This window comes from Prionailurus bengalensis, chromosome C1 (genome assembly GCF_016509475.1).
Source record: "Prionailurus bengalensis isolate Pbe53 chromosome C1, Fcat_Pben_1.1_paternal_pri, whole genome shotgun sequence".
In the NCBI taxonomy this organism is placed as follows: domain Eukaryota; kingdom Metazoa; phylum Chordata; class Mammalia; order Carnivora; family Felidae; genus Prionailurus; species Prionailurus bengalensis.
In genome coordinates, this window is record NC_057345.1 from 78742637 (window position 1) to 78754555 (window position 11919).

At 48.4% G+C, this 11919-nt stretch overlaps 1 protein-coding gene across 1 annotated transcript; it reads right to left on the minus strand.

The window, feature by feature from the left end:
• Positions 1–3310: 3310 nt before the first annotated feature.
• On the minus strand, positions 3311–11714 carry GFI1 (growth factor independent 1 transcriptional repressor). Its single transcript, XM_043575571.1, has 6 exons — positions 11492–11714; positions 10984–11166; positions 8699–9186; positions 8457–8594; positions 7233–7398; positions 3311–4931 (listed from the first exon to the last, which is right to left on the minus strand). The coding sequence occupies exons 1-6, from the start codon at positions 11604–11606 to the stop codon at positions 4753–4755; spliced, it is 1269 nt and encodes a 422-aa protein (XP_043431506.1). The 5' UTR covers positions 11607–11714; the 3' UTR covers positions 3311–4752.
• Between the last annotated feature and the right edge of the window lie 205 nt (positions 11715–11919).

Here is an 11919-nt window from a genome sequence, read left to right on the forward strand (position 1 = left end):
AAGATAGGGAATGGTGTTAGGGAGGAATATATTCCAGAGGATATTCAACCATGTCTGTAATGTTTTATTTTAAAAATAAAACCCAAAGTAAATATGGCAGAATTATGTTTATTATATTATTTATAATTTCCCATATGTTAAAATGCTTTATTTAGGGGCGCCTGGGTGGCTCCGTCAGTTAAGCGTCCGACTTCAGTTCAGGTCATGATCTCACGGTCCGTGAGTTCAAGCCCCGCGTCAGGCTCTGTGCTGACAGCTCGGAGCCTGGATCCTGTTTCAGATTCTGTGTCTCCCTCTCTCTCTGCCCCTCCCCCGTTCATGCTCTGTCTCTCTCTGTCTCAAAAATAAATAAATGTTTAAAAAAAATTTTTTAATGCTTTATTTAAAAAGTGAATAACTTTGGGGTGCCTGGTGGCTCAGTCAGTTAAGTGTCCCACTTTGGCTCAGGTCATGATCTCATGGCTTGTGAGTTCCTGCCCCGCATCGGGCTCTGTGCTGACAGTTCAGAGCCCGGAATCCGCTTTGGATTCTGTGTCTCCCTCTCTCTCTTTCTCTCTCCTCACTCATGCTCTGTCTCTCTCTCTCTATCTCAAAAATAAATAAACATTAAAACAAATTAAAAAGTGAATAACTTCAAAGTAAAACTTCAGGATCTTAATTACTGATGAAATCCTGATAAATACTAAAATTTCAATAAAACTTAACCATAAAAATTGTCAAAATTCTCATTGTAAAATATAAATATTTCAGTTTTATGTGTCCATATTACAAATAAATATGAGCTATCTAGACATAAATTGTAAATTCCCCTGATCACAGGGTTAAAAATATAAAAATATAAATATACACACACGTGGGTAAAGATTGGAAAGCAACACTGAAAATAAGTTACGCATAACCTTCCAAGCTAGAAGGGTTTGGGGTGACACTTAACTTTTTTATTAAAAAGTTTTTTAATTTAACAAATGGAATGTTGCTAAAATAAAACCTTTTTAAAAAAACTTTTTACTGTAAAAATAATATAGCAGCAGAGATTTAAACAAATAGTTCTCTAGAAATGTACAGTACAAAGTCACATCCTTTTAGGCCTTCCTCTAAATTCTTTTCTTTCTGTTAAACGACCAGGTTATAAAACAGGCACACAACAAAATGATGTGGGTCAAATCACTATTGCCACCCAATTTTCAAGGGCAATGGCAGTCAAGAATTCGTCTGGGAGAGATACTTTGCTATGCCTTTAATTAAGGTGGGGCTTTTAAAACTCAATTGTTCCATTCGTGTCTCAAATCAATCAGATGAAATTCACCTTTTAGGTGGCCTGAATCCTGATAGCTAGGCACACTTGATAGGTAATTTAATCATCTCTGGTGTAGACGAACGCAACCTGAAATTAGCTAGTGAAAGAGTTGGTCTTCTCTGAGATAGCTGTGCTTTTCCACTTTTATGCGAGAGCTGAGCTTCACCAACTGGCTAGCTGGAGGCGTTATTAAAAATTTAGTGAGAGAAACAAAGGTGTGCTCTGGTGTCTCTTGTTACCCTTTCTACTGTTACTCCAGCAGACAAAAGGCATAGAGCCTGCCTCATGAATAATGTGACATGGAATATTCACAATCTATTTTTAATGGAGGCAAGTAATAACATTAAGAGAGATATTTGCAATCTTCAAATTTCACACAGTAACAGGCGCAGTAATTTGTTTTGATTCTGAACTGAGGATATCAAGATATATTTTTTTCTTAAAAAGGCATACTGTTAACATCAAAATTACAACTTCTCATTTATAGCAAAAACAAGGATTATGAAAATGGCCCCAGAGTTCTAAATGTCATAAGAGAAGGACAGGACAGATAACTAGATTTCAATCAGTCTACTTACCTCTTGACGCCAACTTCTTTACTTTTCAAACCAGTTCGAAATAATCAACCAGTATACACAGTGAATTCTGTGCGAAGGACATTTTGTGATCTTTATTCCCTGGGAGTTTTGTTTCCCAGGACACTAGGAAGAGGTTTCTGGATGCTGTAACTGTTCAACCATCAGTTCTGGAAAATTATCTTCAACTGCATTATAAACAAATGTAAATTTTGAATGAGAGTAAACTGACATGGAAAGACATGGTGTTGAAAACCAACTAAGCACAGCCAAGGACTGAGATTTAGAGAGACTGGAGAAAAGCAGTCTTGCCCCCTTACCCACCAACTCAGAGAGCGTCCTATGTGTTCAGTTAGTTTCCTAAAGTTTCAAGCAATTTATCTTTCCATTGTGCTCTAGAAAGCAGAGCTGGTCAGAGTTAAGCAGAATTTTATTTTCTCTGCTTATTTACCTACTACCTCAGCAAATACCTACTGATCTCCTATTGGTGTGACAGGCACTGTTCTGGGAGCTGAAGATTCAGCAGTGACAAAATAAATAAAGCTCCATAGGACACTGTGCTCACTGCTGTACCCAACCACCTAGAACAGTGCCAGGCACATACTAGGCTCTCAAACAGTATGTGTGAAATTGATTTGAATCGAAATGCACAATCTACTGGTGGTCACCACAGGCCATGCATACCTTGGCTGAGAGATGTTAAAATGAGCACAGGTAGTTGGAATTTAGGCCAGGACCTTATTCTAGTTTCATTTTCTTAAGGACTGATTCATGCAAGAAATTCCCACAGGTGGGATAGAGCCAGAAATAATTCAAATTCCAATTTTACTACCCCTCCCCTGATGCATCTTTATATTTAGACTTGCAGTAGGTGAGGCAACTAACCAATATCACACACTTTCTATCCCCTCCAGTCTCCACAGAATCAAAGCAGGCAGGGTTGGATTAGGATGACAGAACCATATCCCTATTTTATGGTCAAGGAAACTGGAATCAGGGAGGCCAAAGGAGTTGCCTAAGTCACACAGCATGTTGGTGACAGAGCTGTGACTAAGACTCAATTTCTGGACCCAAGAACTGTGATTTCTTTATTCATATGGGAGCCTTCTGACCTATAAACAAAACAAAACACAAAAAACAAACAAACAAAAACAACCCTGAGGTCCTCAGAAGGATCTATGTACATGAGGACCATCAGGGACTCTATAAGACAGGAGCTTAGTTTTGTATACCTAGTTTTTCTGTTAAGAAAGAAGGATTTTTGAGGTATAGAAGGGAAAAGCATATGAAAATCCGAGCAATTGGATCTTACTCTCTTCTGGATATTGGCTCGTCTGCTTTACTTTTAATACCTCACTATAGCTTCTTCAGGACCAACTCCCACTATGGACTAAAACAAGTCTTTTCCAAATTCCCTACCTAAATGAAAAGTCATAGGTAAGAGTCTCAATACTTTATTAACTTAAAACATCACTCTAATAAATATGTATTAACAAACAAAATGCACTCCAGAAGATCTAAAAACATTTACAAACCTCATCAACGTAAAAATACCACTTTGTGTCCTTCTAGTACACACGGAAGATCACCTCACATGCTTGCTAGCTTAGACATCTTAAAAATATCAGTGTAACAATCAAAAACTGAATATACACACAAATCTTGGAAGTATCTGTTCAGCCTTTTTTGTTTGTTTATGCTTGATAAAATCCAAATGTGTCAGAAAAGAAGGTTCAAGATTCTATTTATCTTCTCCAAATTCCTTTGGAGGGAAAAATCAGACCCAGCCACTCTGAGGTGCAACTGTTAGCTTTTGAAGGGCAGGGGCAAGGGCCATACCTTTCATCTCTGGCTCCCTGATACCTAGGCCTGCAGCCTGTGGTCAATAAACACTTGCTGAGTGAACAGATGGTTTGTTGTCCAGAGGTGCTGCTCTGATGAAGTCTTCACAAGCCTCCTGCAGGAAGGACTCTCCTCTCCTCTCACCACCAAGTGATTTTTTTTCTTCTGCTCCCTCTTGAAACAGGCTGAAGGCGCCTGGGTGGCTCGGTCGGTTGGGCAGCCAACTTCGGCTCAGGTCATGATTTCGCGGTCCGGTCCGTGAGTTCGAGCCCTGCGTCGGGCTCTGTGCTGACAGCTCAGAGCCTGGAGCCTGTTTTGGATTCTGTGTCTCCCTCTCTCTGACCCTCCCCCGTTCATGCTCTGTCTCTCTCTGTCTTGGGAATAGATTAACGTTAAAAAAAAAAAATTTTTTTAAAAAAGAAACAGGCTGGACAGCGTATTTTGTCATTTCAAAAGTATGAAACTCCTTCCCCAAATCAGTTTCTGAACCATTCTTCAAGTGGGAGAATTGATTCTTCCAAGATTTATAGGCAGCACCCAATAGAAAGGGGTTAACAGACTCCCCAGAAAGGAAAAAAAAAGTAACACTCATTTTTCATTCTAGATAAAAACATTAGCACGTGTCAACCTTGTAAATGGTGATTCCTCCTCTTCCACACAAGTATCTGGGGTAAGTCAGGAGAAGGGAAGAAACCTGAAGGATTGTCCTGTCTGTGGAGCAGGGCTGGGAATGAGAACTGCAGAGCCCAGGATTTTATCTGAGCCCCTCTTGACTTTTGAGTCTTCCTTCTGGTGTGGGGGAGCCTATTCGGTGTGTTCACAGCCCAGTAAGTTACTTGGTTCCCGCTCTGGGCTGAACTTTGTAAAGGTAATTTATCCCCTCTTGCTGTTCCAGGAAATAAGGTGGAGGGGCTCACCCTGCTGGGATCTTCGGACTGGCTCCGAGGGCCTGAAATGTCGGAAGTGGATGATAGCAAGTGGGGAGGCTGCCCTCCGTAGTGTTGTGTAATGCTTGCTGCTTGCAGCCAGCCAGGGCCCTCATTTGAGCCCATGCTGTGTCTCCCGGTGCCGCCTGAGGTCCACCTTCCTCTGGAAGCCCTTCCCACAAAGGTCACAGCCAAAGGGTTTGAAGCCTGTGTGCTTGCGGCTGTGGGTGATGAGGTTGGAGCTCTGGCTGAATGCCTTCCCACACACCTGGCATTTGTGGGGCTTCTCACCTGCAGGGATGGAGGAGGGGAGGAGAGGAAGTATGAGTCTATGATAAAGCTAGAGGGGACTCACTGTGACCCACATGCTCTTAGCAGCAGCTGGCTGCCACGCAGTCTGAGGCCTTTAAGTGACTTGGAGGGTGACGTGTTGCAACTCAAGTCCTGGGAAGTCATGGGTGCACCAGGTGAAAGGGAGACTTTCTGAGTGGGGGTTCCCAGCAAAAGGCCTCAAACCGTTTCCTGCTAAACGGAAACAGAGCAAAGGCCACGTGCCCAGACTCACAGCTGAATCCACCCTGGCAAGGCACCCCTGACTTTAGAAGCAGAGAGCTCCCAGAGCAGATGTTCGATGTGGGGGTGGGGGCCTGTCCTTCAAACCATGTGACTCTGTTCTTATTCAGAGGAAGTTTTCAAATCTGAGTTTCCAAGTGGGCGTTGGTTTGTGTGGACCAGTGAGCCTGTCTTCTTTCTTGCTCTTGAAGGACAATAGAATGTATCTGAAGCACAGACATTTCTCAAAGTCGTATTTTTAAAATCCACATTTGGGTCACGAAGTATTTCTCAAGATGGCTGATCCTTCTATCTTGATTTTACTTTCTTTTTATAAGGATTCTTTATATCCTAGCAAATCTTCACCACAGATTAATAAATAACAAATAAAAAATGTTTGGTCTTTCCCCCCAAACCATGTGCTGTTTAACATTTGGGTAAATGGCATGCATTTTCACATAGCCTCAGCATGGCATTATAGTCAGGGCTTGGTCTTGGAAAAGTGCAACAATAGATGAAGTTTGTTTTTGAGGAGACTTCTATCCCTCTTGCTGTGCCCCTTTCTGTCTTCATGTTTCAGATTTCCTTGATAAGGAAGCACCCATCAAAACTTACCCTATCCCTTTAGGGTCAAACAAATCTGAGAAACAAATTCTAGCTAAGATGTAAATGTTTGATAAGGACTTAATGTTTCATTCAGTCAAGATCCTAGTTGCATTTTGGTAAGTGTTTTAAATACTTTTACTCAAAAGGAGTGAGTTACATGGAAATTTCAGACAAGACTCCACGATTAAAATAGGATATTTTTCTGAGTTTTCTGATGGGGGCATCTACACTGCCCAAACATATTTATAAACATCAATGGTCGGTGTTTGGAACACACTGGAATTTGCTTTACATCAGTATTCATATTCTAGAATACAACAGCCAAAATTCTGGGTCCCTTGTAAGTGTATTATTTACTATTAAAGAGACTGCACCTGGCATTAAAACTGCCACCTATACACAATCAAAATGTTGCAGAAAGAGTCCAAGATTGGAAGCCAGAGTATTCCATGGCCTCAAGATTTACTCTTAGCCTGGCCTGTGCTAAATCATTGCATCACCCTGAGTTTCAGGATGGCAAGACTACTTTATGGGGTGGCAGTAAGGATCAAAAGAAGGGCTAGATTTGAAAGCAATGTGTAAATAACAAAGTATTGTAATAGGTAAAGAATTATTGTTATGGCATGAACTTGCTGAAATTTTGAAAAGAGCAATAAGTAAATAGAAGTTTTCTACATCTACCAACCTTCATGACTCTGAAAATACAGTAACCAGTGGTCAAGATAATAGATATTTGAAATCAAGCAGACCTGAATTTAAGTCCTGGCCCTGCCACTTGCTATTGGGGCCCTGGACAGGTTACCTAATCTTTCCGGGCCTCACTTTCCTCATCTCTAAAATGGAGATATGGAATAGTCTCTACCTCCCAGAGTTTTTGTGAGTATAAAATGAGACAATGCACTTGAAAAGTGCTTAGCAGACAGCTCAGTAATATTTTCCATTGTTTTTTCCCTCCTCAATCAGGATAAACTCTTAGATTGCAAAAAAAAAAAAAAAAAAAAAAAAAATGCAGCCAAAAGGCCACACATAAGTCCCTCCCCTAAAAGGCTGGGTGGGAGCTCTGCAGAAAGTCCTCAATCTCTGGAGCTTCATATCTTACCCTGCTCTGAGCAGTTGGAGCAGCAGTTAAACTGCTGGAGGAAAATAGTCTTTGCAAGTATAAAAAGCCCGAGGCTGATCAGCTTAGTGGTTCTTCGGATGCAACCCCAAATCAAGGCCCCTTTGGGGGAGAACGTTGTTTGTAAACAAACTTAAGAGAATCTGCCTGCTTGTTTTCTTGCATACACTGCAGTGATTAACTCTGTCTGGAAGGTACCGCTCATTCTGCAGCCAGAATATCACAGGAAAGGTGAATTGTATTGGTGGGAAGAACAATGCTCCCCCACTCCAGCCCTCACCAGGTGTTTTTCTACAAGCCAAGGGCCTTCAGCTTACCAGTGTGAATGAAGGTGTGTTTCTTCATGTCTGACTTTTGGTGGAACCTCTTGCCACAGTACTGACAAGGGTAGGGCCGGGTGTCTGAATGGATAAGCAAGTGTGTGGACAGCGTAGATGACCTCTTGAAGCTCTTGCCACAGATCTTACAGTCAAAGCTTCGTTCCTGTGGATAGAAAGATGTGGCATTCCTACTGCAGGCATCTAGGCTGCCATCGTCCTCACCACTAACCCAACCATAAAGTCCCCAGAGCCAGGGCTCTCCTTTTCTTCGGGCTCCCCTTCCACTTAGCCTGCCCTATCATTCTCTCTCCCCAGATTATTTCCAATCTCTACCCCCTCCACCCCACCCTCTTCCCCTTTAACACTTTTTCTACCCACTTTTCACCCACAGCCCTCCACACCCCATGGCAAAAATGTATCCCCACCCTGCTTTTTTGACACCCATTTACGAACACTTCTCCATCCTCCTCAACAGGAGGCTTAGACCTCAGTCAGTTGAGACCACTGCCCCCTCTGGCCAGTGCTGAGAGAGATGGAAGAATACTGCTGTTTTTAGTAAGTCTGTACTGAGCATTCTCTTGTCATAGTTACTTGTACACTTAATTGCTTATCTACTCTCTGTCACTGAGCTAAGCTGAAAAATTCTGTGGGGGCATCCTGTCAGGGACCTGATGTGTTACAGGATTCTCACATGCCTAGCAACTGGAAGTTGGACAACAAATATTAATAAAGGAATGAATGAAAGAACAGCAGGACAAATATGCTGCTGGATACTCTAAATGAGCTGACATCCCTTCTTTTCATTTGGGAGGGATCAATGCTGATTAAGTGACAACCATTTGGTGATAAGAAGGGAGGCAAAAAACAAACAAACAAACAAACAAACAAACAAACAAAACCCAGAGCTAATAAATCTGATATATCCGCAGCAAGAGTGCATACAAACCCTCCTCAAACCCAAAGTAATGATCAGGATCACCCTCTGGAGGCTTACAATGATGTGACACCAAACTCTAGGGCTGCCTGGAAGCCAGAGCCGGCCACCTTTCCCTACACACCTACACCCTGGCAAAGTGCCTTGGTGGAGGAGACTGGGGGCAGTCCGGGGACGTCCAAGGGAAAAGATGCCAAGCGGAGAGTGGCCGGTACTGCACTGAGAAGCGGAACATCCCCGAAACGAACCTGAGCAGGGCCGCGCGCGGCCTTGCGCCCCGCGCTTACCTGCGAGTGCACGGCTTTGTGCTGCTCCAGGCTCACCGCGTGCCCGAAGGTCTTGCCGCACATCTCGCACGCAAAGGGTCTCGTGCCGCTGTGGGACCTGCGCACGTGCACCTCGAGCCCGTGCGGCGTGGAGAACACCTGAGGCGGGTGGGGCCGGGGAGAAGGCCGCTGAGAGGGGCCGAGGGGCGCGGGCCAGGGTCGGGGGCGTGGGGCCAACTAAGCCAAGCGCGCGGGAGCCTCACCTTGCTGCACTTGATGCACTTGTAGGAGTCACCGCCCAGCAGCAAGCGGGTGCACAGCAGCTCCGACTCCACCTTGACGCCGGCGCCCTTGTCCGCGTGCAGCCCGTGGCCGCGCTCAGAGTACAGCCCGCCGGCCGCCGCCGTCGGCCGCTCGTACAGCCCTGCCGCCGGGGGCCCGAAGTCGCCGTAGAGCCCCAGGCCCGCGCCGCCGGCAGCGCCACCTCCTGCGCTGCCTCCCCCGGGCGCCCCGGCCCCTGCGCCGCCCGCAGCCCGCTCCGGGCCGTAGAGCGCCGCGGGGTGGCCTGGCTCCGGGGCGCGCTCGCAGAAGAGGCCCAGGCCCGCGCCGCGCTCCAGGGCCGCGCACGGCCGGTAACTGTGCACCAAGTGCCGCAGGTCAGAACCCGCTAGGCCGCTCCACGAGTATGGCTTGAAGGGCAGGGGGAAGGGTTGGGCTTCGTCCAGCGACGGGCACACCGACTTCTCTGAGGCTGTGGAGGCACAAGGGGGCGTCCGGTCAGGCTTCAGACGGCGGGGCGGAGGCCGCCCAGCGGCATCTGCCAGCCGCCCAGCACTGGTGGAGTACTCCGTGCGCCAGGCGCCGCGGTAGGTGCCCTGACGCCCCCAGAGTAAAACGCGGACCGGGTCTCTGGGACCTCGAGGATCGCTGCAGGCGGCAGGGCAGCAAACGGATAATTAAAATGGCATCGGCCGAGGAGATGGGTAAATTTAGTGCCAGGGCAGCGGAAACGCACGACGTTAGGAGGGTCTTTTCTGGTGGGACCGGAGCAACTCGCGGTGCCACGAAAACAAGCGCGCCACGCCGTCTGCGCTGATAACTGCTCTGAGCTGAGCTGAGCAGGAGAAGGCGGCGCCCCTTAGGGCCCGACAGCGCTCCTGCGCAGACTGCCCAGCGCCCAACGCCAGCACTCTCCCGGCCCCTACAGATTCCCACTCGTCTTTTTTTCTTTCCGGGATCGATAAGGAAGGAGGGAGAGGACAAACAAAATGCAGCCCGGCCTACCGAAGACATCTGTCTGGGAAAAAAAACGGGGAAGTATTAACATTCCTAACAGTTCCTTTAATACCCAGTGCAAGTAGCAAAGGGACAGCGGAAGAAGGTTTGGAGCTTGAACTACCTGCCACATACTCCCCATTCTCATTCTTGTCATAGCTTGATGGCGAAAAAACCACATTTCTCAGAGAATTGACAAGGTTTAGCCACCATCTGCCAGTGCCATAGCTTTCCCACATTCGAGGCCTCTGTGCCGCCGCCCAACGTGAATTCTGCTACAACCAGACACCCAACGTATCCTTTCCCTATTTGCATACGGATTTACAAATCTGTTCCCACACTGCACACTCCAGGCTAGCTGCTTTAATGAGAGGATGCACCCCAAGATTCCCGCGGAGAGATTGCGGCGGCACCCCGTCTTGGAGGGCGGTGTCCTGCACAGCCATTTAGAATCATGGGGTTGCAGGCTCCCAGACACATTCGCTGCAGCCATGGCTTTAGCCAGGTCAACGCACGGAGGGATGGGGTTGGGACTATCTTTTAAAACTAGTAAAGGCAATCTGGAAATAACAGGCACCTGGCAGAATGCAGCTAATGTGTGTTCTCCTTCCCCGATCAGAACCCACGACTCGCTCCCACCCAAAGTGCACAAAACTTTGCCCAAAACTCCATTGCTGTCTGGAAATGTAGCCAACCGACTGGTCTCTAAGGCTAGGCCGGCCAACCCCACCGAACGAAAAATCAAACAGGCCCCCAGTCCGCGCCTGCAAAAACTCAGAGGAGGGCAGAGATTTCCGGCCCGACCCGTCCCTCCCGCTTAGCGCCCAGCTCTGCCAGGCCCGATGCTTGCGGGAGCCAGAGGAATTTTTAAAGACTGCCCAGGTTTCCGTTTGGGACTCCAGCGTCTGGATTTGGGGATCCTAGCTCTTTCTAAGCAGTCAACTGATCAGAAAACGAAATGTCGAGGTTGCTGCCTGTCGAGACGACTCATTTATTTTCTCTCACCCACCATCTCCGCCAAACGAACGTTAGAGATTAACAACCCGGGTCCCGCCGCCTCGGATCCAAGCAACAGACCCCGCAAACAGGCTGACGCAGTCCCAGAAAAGCCAGATGCCTCCCCTACGGGCTCCTTACCCCACGAACACGCGCTGTCCTGTCGGAAAGACCCTCCGCCATCCATTTAGCATCTCTGAACCCAAAGCTGCGTTAGTTTACTTTTCACCGTGGGAACCCTGCTGCCCCGGCCCCAAAGCTCCCAACCGGCTCTTACCTGGAGACACAGAGGGCGACGGAGGCCTCCAGAAATCCTCAAACTCTGAGCTCCGGTCGCAGACGCTGCCCTCACAGCTGCCCGGAGATGCGGAGGCTCTGTCAGGGGCCTCAGTCATCTGTGAGTCGGGGGACAAACGACCCCGGGGCTCTGTCTTCGCCCCTCCTGCGCTCGAGGTGCTGTCTGCGGAGAGGAGGCAGGATAGGAGCTCAGGCTGAGCCCTGAATGGGGCCAATGGTTCTGAAGTGGTGCCTCCCCAACCCGTGGCACCCGGGCGTCCTCTTTTTTTCCCAGACCTGGCCAGGAACCCTTCCGGATCCGAGGGCCGGAGCAAAGAGGCCGTGGCACCTAGGCGACGAGCCCGGAAGGGACCCGGACGGTTGGAAACAAAAAAGGCAGCAAAGGAGGCTTCAGGGTCGCCCTGCCCGGCTCCTTTGGGGATGGTGTGTCAGGGCGCACAATCTACGTCCCTGGGAGCAGCCCCTCCCGGTCCGCGCGCGCCCCGCACCTGCTCCGCCTGGCGCCAGTACATTCTCCAGGCGGAGGGAATAGTCGGGTCCCGGGGAGCGCGGCTGGTGGTAACTGTGAGCCTTCTTGCTCTTGACAAGGAACGAACGCGGCATGGTGGTCCGGCGCGCTCCCCACTCCGCTGCCTGGAGCTGCCGTCAGCCCACTGTCACTTCGAGTTCTTGCTCTGCCCCAGTCAGGCGGAGACCTGAGAAAGGAGAAGAACCCGGTGGAAACGCGGGTCCGCACGCTCCTGGGCCGGGGACTGGGGAGCCGGGTGGAAAGAGAGCTTCAGCCGGGGAGGAGCGAGGGAGGCCTGCGGGAGGAGGGGCTTGGCCCCGCTGCGCCGCGCTCACCAGGTGGCACTCGGACAGGTGGCGCGAGCCCGCCGCCGCCGCCACAGCTCAGCGGTAAAACCCGTCCCGGGGC